The 15,782-nt window shown below is 39.3% G+C and overlaps 1 protein-coding gene across 4 annotated transcripts in view; it reads right to left on the reverse strand.

The window, feature by feature from the left end:
• The window catches only part of unc5a (unc-5 netrin receptor A), a 152,271-nt gene extending 150,535 nt beyond the window's left edge, over positions 1-1,736 (reverse strand). For 2 of the 4 annotated variants that reach the window (XM_085132432.1, XM_085132424.1), the window contains exon 1: positions 1,122-1,732. In XM_085132432.1, the coding sequence (XP_084988558.1) occupies positions 1,122-1,215 (94 nt within the window). In that variant the 5' untranslated portion in view covers positions 1,216-1,732. Of the gene's footprint in view, positions 1-1,121 lie in introns of all 4 variants that reach the window. The other 2 variants (XM_085132415.1, XM_085132442.1) reach the window with 2 other exon arrangements.
• Between the last annotated feature and the right edge of the window lie 14,046 nt (positions 1,737-15,782).

Genomic DNA, 15,782 nt, shown 5'->3' on the forward strand with positions numbered 1-15,782 from the left:
GCATTGGCTGAATAACTAATGTGGACGTTAGATGGCTGATTTGATTGTGCACCATGGTGAATATTGGGGGTCAGTGAACAGCACTCGGTTGAGTTGGATTTGTCCAAAAATGAAAGAGGCATTTGCACAGCTGGTTGTGACCATGAGAACATTTTTCCTTTAAAAAAATCAATATTAAAAGAGTAAGAGTATCTTATAGCTCATTTTTCGAAAAAGGATTTTGCTGCTGTGAGAAACTTCCATCCTCGGTGCTTTAGTCCACCTCGCTTGTTGATGATTGTTTAGTACATTTGCATGCAATCGGGGAACGTCTGGCCAAGCTACATCATAAAATCTAACTCATCAGTGCGAGTAGGTCGTCTACCAACTCAGTAAAGCTGTCAGCATACTGCAAATGCAGCAGGGATGACTCCTGGCCGGAGAGAAATGTGGAGTTGAACGATGCTGTCTGCAGCCAGCCGGAGAGGCTGTGACTACACTACGGTGTGCTCGGTGCGCTCTGTCCTCCACACACACACACACACACACACACACACACACACACACACACACAGAGAGAGAGAGATTTAATAAGACATTCACGAGGGTGGCGTTACTGAAGGTTGTTTATGTGGCAGGAGGACAGGAGCGCGACGTTACCGGGCAATAGCTTTTATTGTCCGCGGGCCCCGTGTCTGCCCCAATCATCTTTTTTATTATAGTTCTGATTTTCCCCTCTCTCAGGCAGGTGTTAGCCCCAAGTTACACGACAGCAGGAATAAAAACGCGTCCCATAAACTTCTCGTTGATGCTTCGAATTTTAAAAAAGAAGAAGAAGAAGAAAGCTGGACGAGGTTATTTGGCATTTGTCTTTAAGTTTTAACCTTGGTAGTCACGTCTGAACCCCCCACCCCCGTAACCTTGAAGGTGTAGGCTAATTGACGAGTGCTGGTGCTAGCAAATTAGGGAATAATAACGACCGCCAACAACGTGCGCACCGGAATTTCGACGAAAACACCAGCAAACAACTTGTCACGTGCAAGCCTTCTAGGTTTTACAACACAAACTGTTTACCAGTAAAATAAATTAAATAAAATACAAATAATAAAAAGCAGAAACAGTTTAATTGCAGCCCAACTCACCACCAGTGCAGGTGAAGCCAGAGAGGACAAGCCAGAGCGCAAGGAGCGTGGCGCTGAGCCTACAGCGGACAAAGGGGCCCAGAAGTAAGGGCATCTTCGTGGGGTTTTTTTCTATCACCTAAGTTTTACAAAAAGGCAGAGAGCAGAGACGAAACACGGGCACACTGGGCTTTTTAAAGGTCCGGAGAGTGTCCTCTGTAGCACTTCACGCCTGTTCTGTTTTTTCCCCTCACGCCCAAGTCCTTTCCTCAGCACATATCCTCCTGCCGTAGCGTGGCCATCAGTATCCCGGTCGCGCGTCTTCGTTGCTCAGAACAACGCATCACAGGTGTGGTAAATAAACTGATGCCTCGCTCTCGCTACTGTAGTCTACTGTATTTCTCCAAAAGCAGCTATCCGTTCACAACTCTCCCTCCGTCTCGGAGCCGAGGGTGTTTCTTTGCTTTCTTTCTTCTCACTTTGCTGCCTTCGCGGGAAAGAATGCCTTCTCCAAATGCGAAAAGGGAGAGAACTGGCATCGGAGAAAGAACATCTGCTTGCACAGCAATGCTGAAGTGCTTAGAGTCAGGGGAAGGTATAAGCTGCGATGGACGGAGGCGCAAAACCAGGAACGGATTTTGCCTGCACGCTGGGATCGGAGCGCCCTGAGCGCGCCCTACTGCTTTCTCTTAGACAAACATTTACATATCTTATAATACGCAAAACTAACCACACGCTGGAAAAATGCGCATAAAAATGGAAATGATTTCATTCACATCCACGCAATATGTTTTTTTTTTCTTTTTTTTTTCACATCTTCTGCCTTACATGAAAATGATGGATATGACATTCAGCTATGCAGGATAGGAATCACATGAGTGCTTTGCATACAGATTCACACAAATCACATCTGCATGTCGTTGAGGTTCAGTTAAATATGCCTCTGGTTTGTCTGTGTGCGTCTGCGTGTGCATCAGTGATGGACAAACATGGGCGAAGAAGCACGAGGATTAGCACTCCCGTGAGAGCGTACACCTGTCAGCAAACTCACACCAGGATGTGACTTATGTTCCAGATAGCTTTTCCTCATTTTCTGGGGGTGTCAGTGGAGTGATTATCAGACTCTTCAGCCGTGCCTTTTACAACGCTGCCAAAAATCGACAGCAGATTATTAATACACTTCAGAAGGGGAGGGGGTGGTGATGGAGGTGGTGGTGGGGAGTTTATCTTTGTTTATTCATTTCTCCACTCCCACATACTAGTCAGCAGAATGATAAGTGAAAGCACAGGACTTGGACCACTGTCTTACCAGCTAATTATGGGGCTCATGCAGATGGATGATTTCTTAGATAGAGCTCAGCTATTATGCAAACTCATTAAGACCTTCTCTCTATCCAGCATCTCTCGCTAAAGGTCAGAGTCACAGTCGGAATGGCAGAACAAAGCACAGACACATGCACTCACATGCTGAAATAAAGAAAGGCCCTATGGTTCACTATCCACTGCTGACAGGCAGCGTGAATGTGGCGGGCCAGGGAAGGCAGATGTACAGCAGCTGAATGGAAGGGGAATGACTCAGCTTTGGTCACTTGTGAGGTTGTTCGTAATGAACTTTCTCATTCTGCTAATCTGCTTTGAGTCCTATCAGACGCTGCAAGCTGGAGACTGCCACTGTATATAAATGCACAGTCGGTCATATTATTTTCTTAAAAAGAAGCGGGGCTTGCTACATGTCCTTAAACAAATTATTAGTGTGTTTTCTTGCCGTGGTGAGCAGCTTGTCGAGTCAAGGCAGGTCATAACCTCTTCCACAGTCTTCTGGATCCAGCGTCTCTCTCTTTTGCTCCCTCGATCAGACTACAATGAGCAATCACAGCTCTTTGGAGAGTTGACACATTCAGTTGTTCATCGATCTGTGGTGTTGTAATTAATTTTCTCTCCACCACTGGCTTGACTTAGAATATCCCCAGACTCGATGCAGCTTTTTCTCCTGCAGTCAATTGCAAAACCAAGACGGAGCCATCATTTCTTTTGTATCACCTCGACTGCTTCAGAGCAGCTACGCGACCGCTTTTGATGGCTTGATAAGAAATAAGGAAACTTGGTGTGACGTGCTGCTGTTTACAGATTAATAAACTGTTGGGCATCCTTCCCTAAAATTGCACAATTACACTCCCAGGATATGCACCCTATTAAGACGGAATCACCAAGTCAATAAATATTGATCCGAAGAAGGTGTCCAGTGTGAAATTAATATTATTTATTGTTTGCAAACAACGCAGGAAGTCCCGGGAGGAGGATGCAACGCAGGACCCAGTCTCCCTTTCAGCACCGACTTGTGGAGAGAGAGGGAGGGTGTATCAGCTTCCATTATGACCACAGCTTCACAGCCTGTTGTTTTGTTTATATCAAATTAAACTGCAATGCTACTCTAGAGAGACATAATTGACCACAGTCTCAGATTAAATGACTGTAAAGATCTTAATAAGCCATCAGTGGATTGCATATTACATTGCAAACCACTTATAAGGATGCAGTCCAATGAGAATTAAACTGGGGTTCATATTTGCATGCCACAGCACTTTAACCATTCATTACCATGCAAAAATGACTGTATGGTGATCAATAGTGTATCACTTTAATTAAATATTATTGATATGGGGTTAGGGAAATTAATTTGGAGCCAAATAAGACCTAGTAGTGTCGGAAGAACATGTAATGCCTTCACATCATAACATCTCGAGTGTTTTTTTTTTCTTCTTTTTTAAAATATTCACTATAATAAATAAATGACCAACTCCCCCGACCTTAATGAAATCACAGTGAATGCGGCTATACTTAGGGTTCACATTAAAGACGTTAAAGCGCAGGTTATCTACGAGTTCTCTAAAAGCCATCATCGCCGCTACATTAGAAACACGACTCCTTATTACTGTATCTACTGCAGCTCTCAATACACTAGTAAAAATGTTATGATCTGGATATGCTAGGCATAGCTGTGACTTTGTTTAATTAAATTATTTCACACAAGTGGAGATAAAATAGCCTCCGTGTGATCTCACCACATCTTGTGCAGTTGAGTGAGGAGCAAAACCAAATGAGAGCGAGAAATGGGGAGTTTAAAAAACAGAAGGGAAGAAAGTGAAGTGAAGGGAGAGCGGTGTGGGGGTGGGATGAAGGAGCCCACTGAAGGTCTCTCATTTCAGCAGCACAGACTGCTGATGAAGCTGAACTTCCAATATCCCACCACTTCAGCTCTGATGATTTCTCAATTTTACAGATATGGCCCGAGAATATGATTTGATGAAAATGTAAAATGGGATAACCACCAAATCATATGAAATGGGCCACATTTTATTCCATGACTATAAATCAAACGCAGACACTCCAAAAATTAAAGTTGATTTTGTGTTTTTGATTCAAAGTACACCTCTCCTGACTCGGAGGAATCGAGATATGTCCCTCAAATTAAGATTATCTGTCATGGAGATTTCCCGCACACTTTGTAAGTGGAAGGACTCGATTGTTAAGAGAAAGCCCGGCAATTTTGACCGTAGAGTTGTTCCAAAAGAGAATTTATTCATTGAATGTGTTTCCATCCCAAATAGATTCTTCCTAATCTAAAACATTGCACGAGTGTTTGGAAATATATGATGATTTCATTTTCTTTCAGTCTCAGGGTCATAAATAAATTTGCATTCTGTCAGCAAAATGGGCTAACTGACTTGTAATTCATCAAACCCACTGCTCAGAGCTTAAACAGTTCAACACATGGTAACCTATTTTTGTGGGTTTCTTTTTTTCACAGAGTTGCCTCGCAGCTGTGTGCTCTCGTAGGTGAAAAAGAGGGAAAAAAGGCACACTTACATTTTAAAAACCTCATGCAAAATAAAATAAAGAAGAGAAATTAACACCAACAGTGACACATTTCAGGGGGCAGACTTTCATTCTGAAAGATGCATCTGCATAAGGAGCTGATTGCAAATGCTAACAAAGGCTACAGTATCTAATCACATCCGAATGAACGCGATTTGCCCTGCAACGCCCAAAAACAGGATGTGCGTTCATTCTTTCCACTTAAAATAGTTTATACCGATACAAAATTCTTTACGCTTGACAAAGTATGAGATTACAGCTTTACTGGAATGACTTCAGCAGACAATGGGTGACAGTAAAAAGTGTCAGACGGAACGTTTTTTCCCACAAGTTTTTTCCCCCCACCCATCTACATTTCATTATTCTCAAAAAAGCAAAGAAAAAAAAAAGATTTCCTGAAGTGTGCTTCCTGGACCGACACTCTTGTTGTCACAATGTCTAAGCGTGCATGGGAGAGAAGACTTTGAATGATGTTGAATGTTTTATGACTCCCTGCTTTTGTGTCAGTCCTTTGGAAAGCTGCTCTGAGACTCTGATAGGAGAACCTTGCCTAACACAGCTGAGTGTGACAGCATAGTGTGGGAATAACACACACACCAGCCACACTTCCTTTCAACGTGACTGGTCTCAAGACTAAGAAAATGTAACCTGAAAACATATTAGGGTAAAAAATGGTGGATCTAATTTCATTATTATTTTTTTGTTAGTGTAAATTTCAAAGAGTGGTGCTGTTAATAGTAACGGTAACCGTGGCAGCAAGTACAAAAAACATTCACAATCTCATTTTAATAATACTGCTGTTTTAGAAGCTGTATTATTAAAAGCAAATGTACAATTCACTCCACAGCAAGCACTCACCGGACACTTTGTTAGGCACGCCTTGCAGTTGTTGGGTTGGCATCCGTTTTGCCTTCAGAGCTGCTTTAATTATTTGTGACACAGATTCAACTAGAGATTTTGATCCATATTGACATGATGGCATCACACAGTTATTGCATATTTTCCGTGATGTTATCTTCCATTCTACAACATCCAAAAGGTGAGATCTGCAGACTGTAGAGGCCATTTCAGTACAGCTAACTCTAACTAACCCTCATGTTCAAGAAGCCAATTTGAGATGATTTTTGTGACAAGCTGGGAGCAACCTTCAGAAGATGGGTGCAGTGTGGTCTTAAAATGATGGACACGGTCAGAAATAATATTCAGGTGGGTTGAGGTGTTTAATTAATGCTCATTTTGCTCTAAGGGGCCAAGAAAATATCTCCCACACCATTACACCACCACAAGCTGCCTGAACTGCTGAGACAAGATAGGATGGGTCACTGTTTTCACGTTATTCATTTTCCCATTATTCTAATGTGTGATTTGGTGAGCCCACGTCATTGAGCATGATAGGAACGGCAAGCGGTGTGGTCTTTTGCTGCTGTAGCCTATCTGCTTCATGGTTTCACTTGTGCATTCAGAGATGCTCATCTGCATACCTTGGTTATAGCGAGTGCTTGAGTTTCCTATTAGCTCAACGCTGATATGTAATCATTCTCCTCTGACCTCTGGCGTCAACAAAGCATTTTTGCCTAGAGAACTGCTGCTCAGTGGATACTATTCTCTGTAAACTCTGGAGATGGATGTGCAGGAAAATCCCAGTAGATCAAAATGCACAACCCAGCAAGTCTTTCTTTCCCAGTCTGATGCTTGGTTTGAACTTCAGCAGTGGACATCATTAACAGTTACTGTCAGTTATTGTGCAGAGTCTCACCAATCATTTGGTAAATGAAAGATCAGAAATAGCAAATAAATAAATAACCATTGTGATTTTCAGACATAGAAATGTACATCTTCAAATATTGAATTCTGAGAAACAGAAACAACAACTTGAAAGGTTCAATCAGAGGACAACAGAGTTAATCAGCTTGCAGTGGAAGTTAAATATTTCTTTTGTCCACGTCTTTTACTGCTATCTTTCAAAGATCACGGTTTTACATAAATCGCTAAAAAGCACATAACCAGCTGCAGCATTAAAGCACAGATGAATGCACGAGTTCTAGTAGTCCAGTGATATAAAAATATATCAACACTATCAGAAGCCTTTTACTTTTACATCTGAAACTTGAATTGCTTTCTCAGAGTGTTACAGTTATAAAACAATTTTCAGTGAACCACTTAATTAACATGTAAGATATACACACATCTGCTGTCATTAGTACATGTTCAACCTTCCCAAAAATATCCAGTGAGAATATCTTTTATTCAAGATATGATGATCCCACTCGTGCAAATAACACTTAAAAAGATGCAAAGACATGTGCAAGCTTATGTAAAACATCCAGTTTCAAATTAAAGAGCAATGACCTACAGTGGCTCAGTCTAATAATTTTACTCTGGTAAAAGTGTCATATAGCAAGAATAAATGAGACATGGATTTGTCAAATCACAACTCAATACTCTCTTTGACATTTGCCATGCAAATAGATACAGTTACTGTGTTAATGGAATGGATGGATCTTTCTGTCACACAACCCAGTCGGCTCGATGACATTTTAATTAACTAATATCTTTTGAACGTGCAGGTATAAGCGGGCTCTCGGTTAGATTTATGCAGCAATTAGAGTATTTTCCAGCACAAAGGCATTTCTTGGAAACCTTGTTCAACATTCTTGAGATCACCTTAATACGATCCATTTCTGCCTCCGACTGCATTCATCCGAAGGGAGTTAGAAAATAAACAGGAGCCAGCGGACGACGCCTGTATACGTTTAAATCTTTATTTTGCCTCTCAGCGTCTGTTTGTGAGACGTCCGATCTATTTGTCTGAACACATTCTTGGAGAGATGTCAGAACGCTATTGACAGAGACCAATCGGGAGGCGAGCGCACATATTGTTCACTCCTCACACATCCTGCTCATTCAATTCTGGGAAATTGCTCTGCCTCAAAAAAGGCTGTCATTATTTTGTCACTCAGCATCCCAGGTGACATTTACAGCAAATAACCTCACTGGGTGAAGGAAACGCCACTGAGAAAATATGAAGTCATGTTTCCAGCTTGAAAACAAAGTGATTGTGCGTCAAGTACTAAAAATATTGACTCTAGTAGGATAAATGTGGGATAATTGATACACTTAAATGGAAATTGAAAAAGCCACTGCAATATCATAAACTTCACTTAGGTTGACAAAATCATTCGGACTATACTTAAATTTTGACTGAGATGTTTTAAACTTTATAAAGTGTTATATTTCTTTATGTCAGCTTGACTAAAGATTAAAATCTTTTTTTTTTTTTTTTTTTTTTTTTTACACAATCGTCCCCATTTCCAAAGCTTTGCTCTGGCGTTTAATTAAACAGGATGTTTTAGTATGTTCCCAACACCATGTGATTATTTGAGTCCTGTGTGGCTTGTGTTAATGGAGCTATTAACTATGTATGGATGATGGGTTTCATAAAACAGCCACAGATACTTTTTTGAGTGCTGCGCTCATGCGTCCTGTACTGTACCTGCCAGAATGACAGATGGCTGTATTACTCTTAGCCAATTCAAAAATGCAGCTTTCAATTTGATACAGGGCGGCGGTGAAGGCAAGCAGAGAGCCAACCTGATGTTTTCTTATGCTGTGCACACACGCACACATATACACATACAGAGACATGTACATGATCACAGATTCCTAGATAGTTTGGCCTTTTAAGGCATTTTTTTCCTGCTTGTAAATGCATACACTGAACAAAAATTCAGTTATTTTTAAATTAAGGAATTTTAATTTTTTAATCACACGATTAATTTTCAATGTCCTTAATCTTTTGAAAAAAAAAATGTCAGGAAAAACTGTCATTTTTCTGTTTTTTGATTCACAGTATATCCAAGAACTCAATCATCATCAGTACAAGCCACAACTTGCACAGATCACATAGATTCAAAAGTTTAAAAATGCCTCACATCCACTTAATATTGACATTGGCAAATGTCTAACTGAGATAATGGGTTTCCCACAGCTACTATAAACTGAATACAGCACTCACAACTCTTAAAATGCATATATTATCGTGGAATATTAATGGAAATTGAAAACACTGACCCTGGCTGAAGAGCTTAATCACATGACCCAGGTGGACAGGCATCAGTATTACAGGCCTTATTCATTAAAGGAAACACTTAAGTCTCCTCTTGGGGCGAGTCTCTTCAAGTGTTAAAACCCGTGAGTCCTGTGCATGTCACTGTAATAGATGGCAGCTCAGCAGTTAAGCCTTTTCCAATAGCAGGAGTTAGATAATGGACAACATTTTTGCTCTTTTACATGCCTGCTTAGACAGGAAGAGTGGTTTAAATAACAATTTAAATTTCTATTGCACTGATATACAGAAAGAGGTGTCATTTATTTTATATAATTCTAATTTATGAAAATAATTAATATAGTTTAGAACTATTAAGCCAAAAAAGAGGATAAAGTTTTGGAAATCAATGAAAGAATGCGTTAAAAGCAAACATTCACTGCATTACTTTAGTATACATTTGAGAGTAGAGTTTCAGAGTAAATATGGTACATACAAGACAATAAATTCATCTCTTCATTACAACACCATACCACACTGACAATGAAATGTAAACAAACCACACAGGTTTTGTAAAGCTGTGCCGAAAGGTTGTCTTAGAAGAGCTGGACCTTCCAGCAATCATGGAAAATAAGGCAGTAAAAATAGTTCAAAGAACCATAACAGCGGTTCTCTGAAAATCCCTTTCATCATTTATCTGCTGAACCTCTCTATCAGCAGAAAGTGCTTTGCTGGTACTGTACCATCATCACAAACAGAGACAGATTTAGCTTTTAAAAAAAAAAGACAAAAAAATAGAAAAAAAAATCATATGCCTTTGTCAGTGGGGTTACATGCTCGATAGTCAGGAACGGTAACGACAATTCGGCAACGCTCACCACTGATAGATGTTGATTAATTGCTGTCATGGTAACAATAGCATGTGAGCAGCTTTGCTCTGTGCCTTTAGCATTTTATGTTGTCAACACCTGAAGCAGTGGATTAGTAAAAGCCTAAAGTGTAGGCTGTCTGAGCGTGCCTGTGTGACATATCGTTAAATGTCTGCCAGCTCCTGAGCTTGTGGGGTATCATCTGCAGCCCACAAACAGGTTTGAAATTGATAAATGATGCAGCTTGAAAGGACTTGTTTAGAGTTCAGTCAGACAAGCTGTCCCAAATAGATTTAGAAGATCACATGTCAGCAGGATACAGAGATATTCTTACTGGACCAAGGTTGTGTGTGTCAGAGAAATTGTATCCAGCTTCCTGATGGAGTTCATTTTTCTCCCTCATGCCTCGGCTCCATACCCCTTTATAGGATGGAGAATTTATGAGCATGGATGAGACACCAGGACAAAAGTTACAGTGGTATTTCATATTACATGCGAGCCAGTGCAGGTTAGAAAACGACTTACTCTTCGTGCCTATTTTTGTGCGTATTTTGCGTTAATAGCAAAGAAATGAAGCCGGCTAATTAACGATCCCATTAAATTCAAAATATTGTGTAGACCATCCTTTCAAGTGCTCCATGCCTTTATACCTGTGTCAGTGTCTTTGTCAGTGCTCACGTTCCCCTCCAGAAGAGTGAAAAGAAGGCTGCGTATGTACTGCAACACTAGGTTTTATAGGTATAGCCACAGCTCTTTAAGACCCCAAGAGTTTAGGTATAAAAGTAAGAAAAAAAGAATAACACTCAGTCTGCGGCACATTTAAAACTGTTTTCCGAGGGAGGAATAATAGAGCCTGCTGCTGTTGGTAACTGTATGAAGTTTCAGTGATTGAATAGACTGATGGGAATGAATCTTAATAAGAAATGAAAGAAACAAACACAAATTGAGCTCTCATATATTCTAGTGAGTCTAATTAGTATCCTGTTATAGACAGGTGTTTGTGGGCCCCTTTGGCAACTTACAGTTAGCACGTAAACTGTGCCTGTGCTCACTGCGATGATTTTGTTTCTGACAGCAGGCTTTGTTCAGGCTTTGTCTTGTTCCAGTTTTTCCAGAAAAAAAAGGGCTTTGAGTTTTTTCTCTTATTTGGTTTGAGATTTGTATGGACAGCGTAGATTGTGTGCATGCTGTCAGTGGAGTGGTTACATGTATCACATTACAATACTGGGCTCTCATGCGCTCCCGGCGCTGTGGATTTTTTCACGCCTTCTGTGACTTTTTCCACTTCCCTGACCTGCTGGAACTACACCCTCGCTATGATCCAGGACCTTGTGATTTACAAATTAAACACTGGATTAGAATATGAATAATAGGAATAAGAAAACAGATGAAAAGTTGCTGCTGTGCACCATGGAGACACGGTGAAAACGAGGCTAGAGGAACATTGTTTATTCATATGAGTGAATGCTACACTTTATTACGGATTTTAACATAATGAAAATTTGAAATTTATGAAAAGTGGTGATAAATAAGGATTTTTAGAGTCATGTTTTCAAGGCAGCTCTCCATGTAGAAACGCTTAATCTCATGCATCCAAAATAACTATGACAGAAATGAATCAAAATGTGTTCACAAATTAATCAAAAGTCTAAAAACACAGATTTGTTAAATATTTCTTTTGGCTAAAATTTTGCTGGAACATGTATATAGACAATTACATCAGTTATGTTACCTGTTTTTTCAGTGTAATATGCATCATACAAACTATACCGATGAGCTAACGTTGCAAACATAGTATGAAGCTCATTAGCTCTTGCACACCAAAGGGTTACACTGCCTATACTGGAAGCCCAGAGAGATCATCGCTTGGCACAGGGATAATCCAGAGTACCATACAAATAAACCCAGCATGTGACACACCGAGGCAGGAATATAATTTACATATAGATACCCAATTGACAAAAACGTTTTTATTATATTAATATAATACCAGCTAATGCTGCTATGTGCATTTTTAGATCAATCAAATACATTTCCAGTTCCATTTAATTGTATTCTTTTTATCCATCAATGAAAATAATTAATTCTTAATTAATAATTGAGTCTCATTTGGCTTAGAATCTCCCTGGCTGTCTCTTTAAAAATGTATATTTTCATATTATATATATATATATATATATGTATACATTTGTAATTGTTTCGGTGATACTAATATGTCATAATGGCTGGACACAAAGTGAGCTACGTATATCCATCATGTTCCATCTATAAATGCAAATCTAGAGTATTTTAGCAGGATATATGTAGTTCTGTTTCCATATTCACAGTTGTTAATGTGATTTACAGATTATGCAGTAAAGAATCAAACTACTTGAGCTAAAACTTAGCTTTTTAGTGCTAAATGGAAGGGATGACGTACTGCAGTGTTTTAATCGGTTCTAGTGTTCACTTTGCCATTGCAATAGGGTAACCAAACCTGAATTTGATTAGAAGAAGAGATCAAATAGAAAGAAAATGTAGATTTTGTGATAATAAACAAAGTAAAATAGATTTTCAGCATCAGCGCATTTTACCCCGAAAGAGTAAAATAAGAAATAAAGGTCTAATTCATCCCTATTAATGTTGACTGTGAGCAAAGCACCTGAGACCTGGGGCAGTAAAAGGATCTAAATCAAAGGAGTCTACAGTCACAGACAGTTTTCAGTCTATTAAAGCCAATATACGCCACTTAGCGTCTAAGTTACAGCCCATCTGTGTGGTATTCCTGTTGCCTGCATTAACTTTGGATCTCATAAATCACAGTTCAGAGTTTAATGCAACTGACAAACTTTAGAGCTGATTCTGTCTTTATTGTGCAGGCTACACATCACTGTGATTTACTGGAGTGATTCTGAGTCACGCATGTCTGAAGATGTACCGCATTAATGTCAACACATTTTCATTGTGTCATCCTTTTATATTAATGTGTAGTTATGGTGTCACAAATATAAAATGAGTGGATGCTTGTGCTAGTCGGAGTGGTATGTTGCAAATACCGTAGCGAGGATTTTATCAGAGAGAAAGCAAATTATCGCATACTTTAAGTTTGTTAGTCAGGCTGTAAGGATTGAGTTGTTTTAACACTTGAAGACGTTCGAGACACCCAGGCTTAGGGCTACATAGTCGGAAAACATGAAATTTTAATATATGTGCTTAAATGTGTAAAAGTCAGTGGCCACTGGCAGTAAATCATCTGTGCGGTATAAAAGAGGTAATGTCATTTTAAAGGCTGTGACCTGTCCTGTGTGAGGAGGAGAGCTGCAGTGATTGTACTTTTTCAGATTTTTATGAGGAAATGTGTTTTGGAGAAAAAAAAGACATCATTCTTTCTCGAGTGGTTAATGTCTTTGTCAATCAAAAACTAAAATATGCAGAGCACTGAGCTGCACAACATGAACTATATTAGTTTTTGAATTGCCTGTGGATTACTGACATATACTGTGCAGTCAGTGCTAGCTATGATATAGAGTAAGGCATAATTAAAACTTTATGGAGGAAACCAGTAAGACTGAATTTAAATTAGCAGCCAAATAACAGTAATTATCTTTGCAGCACTAAATCAGACTTTCTAATTAAACCCTTATTTTAAAATGGGTAAATAACATTACACTTTTAAATGTTAAACTCTCAGTAAACCCAACAATGTAGAGGTAATATCATTCATATTCGCTCGTATTCAGATTCCTGTTGTTAGCCACTGGAAAGTCATCCATACTGGTCATTTTGTTTAAGAGAGTGCAAGTGTACGGCTTGAGCAACAGAGCTGCTGCAGATTAGATTTTCTTCTATATTAACCAGCCACGTTGACGGATTGAACAGCGAAGAAAGGGCAGCAGCTTGAGTGTGAGGTGGGTGGCTGTAAACTTTTAATATGTCCAGTGTTTTAATCGTTCCTGTTATGCGTCCTAAATCTGAAACACTGAATGGAGATGTTGGAGTGTCAGACAAGGCGAAATGACAGGAGTATCCTTGTGGGTGAGCTGATTACATATTGAGTCTGAAGTGTCATGACAAGTGAGTGACGTGCTGCACACACAGCATGATAGTTTTGGAAACAACATCAACAATGCATGTATAGCGGCAGCAACAACACAGTGAGCCCTCGGTGTCTGACACTTCATTTTGTATCCCAGGTTACACTATCTGGAGTTAATGACGCAGTACATAAAAGCGTGTGTGTTTGTGTGTTTATTATATAATGCAGTACAAATAATTGCTCTTCACATTAACCAAGAGCATGAAATTATAGTTTCGAAAAATTTAAGTTTGGAATATGGCAATATTATAAGATTAAGGGCTTTGGACAGCATCATCTATTATCCAGAGAGTGAGAGAGTTAAGTGAACAGAAAAAAAATAAGTGCTGTTTCAAGCCTGTCTGAGCCAAGCCCAAATTAACCACTAACAGTTTGACCTACTTCATACCCAGAGGGACCGATTTTTCTTTATTTTTTTTTTCATATTTGCTGATGAGGCCAAAGAAGAAAGTTGCATTAAGTGCAGGGGAAAAAAGCCAGCCTTTGAAAAACAAATAGGGAAAAAAATGAATAAAAAGAGCTGGGAACAAGATGCTTGGCAAATATAGATAGAAGAAAATGTTAAATGGCCTTCTGACCTTTCACTTAATTCTCTTTAACTGATTGGCCAGCATCTTCCAATATGAGTGATTAACTGATCCGAAATACAAACTAGCTTCCAAAAAAAGTTGGGACACCCTGTAAAATGCAACAAGAAAAACAGATTCAATTGCAAAGAGTTTAGAGATAGATGGAAAAAAGTGAGAAGTTGTGTAATTACTAAAAAAAAAAGAGAACAAAACAAAAAACCATCCCCCTAAAAAAAAAACAAAAAAGTGATGGAACATCTGAGAACTAATTAAGTTAATTTCCTACACGTTAGTAACACAATTAGGTTTAAAAAGAACAATTAGGCCCTTTATGATGACATACAGTCAGGCAGTTAAAATTCAGAATAAGAAGCCAGTAAGGCTGCACCACTGCAGTGTTCTTAACAAATTAACTATATTAAGTTTTGATAATTTCATTACATTTGCTAATCTAAAATTATTATGTGTACATAATCGGGCTCCCCAGGTGCTCACTGACCTCGTGGTTCTTCTTAAAGCTGTGGGTTCAGTGCCGCAGGGAGGATCTACTGGAAAATGCAAGGTACTGTTATGGAAATTCTCATTTCTCTTCAGGGTATCAGCATGTGAAAATCTCCACCTACAGAACTCAAACTGGACCCTGATAGGACCATTTTTACGTTAAACTGAAGCAGTTTTTAAAGTGCAATCAATCGTGTAATCAATCAGAGATGAATAATCTGCTGCCTCTTGTTTCATATTTGTTTATTTTATTAAATTATACTGCAGTCTGTGCTTTCCAATGTGCATATAGATTGTGCATGTGATTGATTTTTCCCCGTTTGTGTTTTAAAACCTCAGCTAGGGATGGACACTGCAAACTAGCTTCAGCTATAAATGCTGCAGTGTGGGCAGCGTGGTGGTGTGATGGTTAGCACTGTCGCCTCGCAGCAAGAAATTTGAATCCACCGGCTGGCCGGAGAATTCCTGTGTGGAGTTTGCATGTTCTCCGCATGCCTGCGTGGGTTTTCTCCAGGCACTCTGGCTTCCTCCCACGTTCCAAAGATGTGTATGTTAGGTTAATTGGTGATTCTACATGAGTCCAAATTGGAAGGTGTGAATGTGAGAGTGGATCTGTCTCCATAAGTTAGCTGGGACAGACTCCAGCCCTACTGTGAAAAAAACATATATAAAATAAACAGTAAAAAAGAGAAGTGTGTGTTAAGAAAAACATTGCTCAATATAAAACTGCAAAAAACTTGGATTTTG

The sequence above is a fragment of the Neolamprologus multifasciatus genome, chromosome 2 (assembly GCF_963576455.1).
Source record: "Neolamprologus multifasciatus chromosome 2, fNeoMul1.2, whole genome shotgun sequence".
Lineage (NCBI taxonomy): Eukaryota > Metazoa > Chordata > Actinopteri > Cichliformes > Cichlidae > Neolamprologus > Neolamprologus multifasciatus.